A 2999-nucleotide genomic window follows, 5' to 3' on the forward strand; every position below is an offset into this window, starting at 1 on the left:
ACGTGTTTATGCATGCAAACGCGTGAAAGCTGTATGAAAAAACGACAAGTGTTCTACCATAAAGCTTCCCAAACGCATTAATTATTTATAGAAACCCCAAAAAAAAGATTTTGGGTGCACATTAGAGAGAGAGAGAGAGAGAGAGAGAGAGAGAGAGAGAGAGAGAGAGAGAGAGAGAGATCAATGAGTTTTGTTTGAGTAAGAAGTCTCTTGCTGCCGCGACAGCACGGGGTCGACAACTAGTTAACATTAATCTATCTTCTAGCATGCATCTCCCTACCTTAGTTAAGAAATTAAGGTTTCTTATTAAATTGTAAATTTGTCAAACCTCCACTCAAATAAGGGGGAAATGGACGGCCATGTGTGAAACTGAGGTGGATAAAACCTAGCTACAATGGTCTGGCTTTACTTTCTTAAGCCAGTAGCTGAGCTTGTGAAGGTCTGATTGTCTGTGGCTATGGCGGAAACGCTGAACCTAAGGGCGACTTTGAAGGGTCACAGCGACTGGGTGACGGCGATAGCATGCCCAATAATCGACTCAGACATGATTGTCTCAGCCTCGCGGGACAAATCGATAGTGGTGTGGTCTCTCACACGCGACGAGGCCTTCGGTTACACCAAGAGGCGTCTGTGCGGCCATGGCCACTTTGTCCAGGATGTTGTCATCTCCTCGGACGGCCAGTTCGCCCTCTCCGGCTCTTGGGACGGCGAGCTAAGGCTATGGGACCTCAACTCTGGTGCGACCACACGGCGTTTCGTTGGCCACACTAAAGATGTCCTTAGCGTTGCCTTCTCCGCCGACAACCGACAGATCGTCTCCGCCTCCCGCGACCGTACCATCAAGCTCTGGAATACCCTTGGTGAGTGCAAATACACCATCCAAGATGCTGATGCCCATTCTGGATGGGTCTCGTGTGTCCGCTTCTCGCCTGTCACCGTCAATCCCATCATCGTGTCCGGCTCATGGGATCGCTCTGTCAAAGTATGGAACCTTAGCAACTGCAAGCTCCGCACGAGTCTTGTTGGTCACAGCGGCTATGTGAACAGTGTGACTGTCTCCCCTGATGGGTCTCTATGTGCCAGCGGTGGCAAGGATGGTGTTGCCATGCTCTGGGATCTTGCAGAAGGCAAGCGCTTGTATTCTCTTGATGCTGGTGATATCATTCATGGTTTGTGCTTCAGCCCCAATAGGTACTGGCTTTGCGCTGCAACCCAGTCGTGTGTGAAGGTCTGGGATCTCGAGAGTAAGACTATTGTTGATGAACTGCGCCCTGACTTCCATCTAACGAAGAATGCTCAGGTATGGTCTTGCATACCTTATACCGGGGTTTGATAGTCCTGTGAGTGTTTTCCGTAGTGAATGCTATGCTTCATTGGTTTTTCAAGGCATTTTGCAGATGTATCCTGTGATGTGTTGGGATGGGGAGATCCCCTTAATACTCCATGCCCACAACTGATGTGTCTAAGCTTGTACATTGTTACTTAGTTTCAAATCATTATTGAATGTATGATGACGGTGTATACAACCGTTCCCTCACTTTTTCGCCTTAAAGCCTTAGGGTATTGTACTATATTCAAACACATCGTTCTGTCTGTTGGTACTATGCTGCCAGTCATTTGGGATCAGATCTCTTTGTTGTTGCCCCTGCCCCTGCCCTGCCCCTGCCCTGCCTTGTAGATTGTGCCATGAGTGGATCGTATTTTCCTATGTGGGCCTACTTTTTGCTCCATTGCTGGGCATCTGATATGTTTACAAGAAGTGCCTGGTCATGTTAAGGTTGAGTCTTGTTATGCTGTCCTGTGCAAGACTTCATGCCATTGGGCTTGGCTTTGGGATTTCTCCTTGGGTGCTGTGGTGTTACTGGATAGCATTCTGATGATGCTGGCTGTTTGACGAGTTCTTCCAGTTTGGGATTTTTTAGGTGGCTCACTGCTGCTCATGTGAAGCCCTTCACTGGCTGTCTGCCATGAGCGCCTCAAAGGGTGAATCCTGATCTGATTCATTTGAGGAAGGAAGTTTTTCATCTTATCCATGGGTGCAAGAGAACTTAAATTTGCTGACTAGATGGAGCTAATGAAGGTGCTCATGGTCTGAACACTTCGTTCACTTTAAAATATTTCTCCTTCAAGTGGGTACAGTGCAATGTTTTTTTTGATCTTGGGCAATTTTTTCTCATTCCATGTCAAAGGTAGGTAATTTTCTTAAATGTATATGTATGTTTTGTCCTGGCATTTGTTCTTCCTGCTATTTTATGGTTAAATGCCCACTAATCTGAACTTGTGTTTTCAGGCTCCTTATTGTGTGAGCATCAATTGGAGTGCTGATGGAAACACGTTGTTTGGTGGCTACACTGACGGAGCGATCAGGGTTTGGGTTGTGGGTCGATAGAAAGGTGCATCCTACATCCATCAACGAGTCTGAGTAAATCTATTCAAGTGAGATGGCATTTTCACAACCTGAGTTTTTTTTTTGAGGCCAGCTTTTTGGCCCTCAACTGAACAAAAGGATCTCTATCAGTATTCATTTTGTGAGATTGGATTACTAAGTAATATTCTGGTGCACTGTGGTGAAAGTTTGTTCAGCTACTGGTAGGTTATATATGGTGGAAGTTTTTTTAGCTGCTGGTGGTTTATGTATGCTAGTCTCGTTTAGTTTGGTGAAGTGTGTTTGTATGTCTTACACCAATCTTGTAGTTTTGTTTATATAACTTTACGTGGTTTTTCATTTGTATGTTCACCATCTTTTACTGTTTTTGAGGAGCTTAGTAGGAAATCTCTCTCTCTCTCTCTCTCTCTCTCTCTCTCATATTGGTGTAGTGGCTCCTAATTTAGAGATAATGGTGCAAGTCCCATTCCCTGCAGTTTCAGCTGTCTCATGGATCACATTGCAGGCCTGTCTAAGGTGTAAAAACTCTCTTAGACCCCTGGTTTAATCCCCTGCACTTTTGTGCCATCATATTTTACATATGTGGTCCATCGGCTGCTATGGCATTAAAGAC

At 45.4% G+C, this 2999-nt stretch overlaps 1 protein-coding gene across 1 annotated transcript; it reads left to right on the forward strand.

Moving 5' to 3' along the window:
- Window positions 1-395: 395 nt before the first annotated feature.
- Window positions 396-2618, forward strand: LOC147633577 (small ribosomal subunit protein RACK1-like). Its single transcript, XM_086806689.1, has 2 exons — window positions 396-1300; window positions 2291-2618. Exons 1-2 carry the CDS (start codon window positions 458-460, stop codon window positions 2387-2389), a joined length of 942 nt encoding a protein of 313 aa, XP_086662815.1. The 5' UTR covers window positions 396-457; the 3' UTR covers window positions 2390-2618.
- Window positions 2619-2999: the final 381 nt, after the last annotated feature.

This window comes from Cibotium barometz, chromosome 12 (assembly GCF_041138505.1).
Source record: "Cibotium barometz isolate CiBa-2024 chromosome 12, ASM4113850v1, whole genome shotgun sequence".
NCBI lineage: Eukaryota > Viridiplantae > Streptophyta > Polypodiopsida > Cyatheales > Cibotiaceae > Cibotium > Cibotium barometz.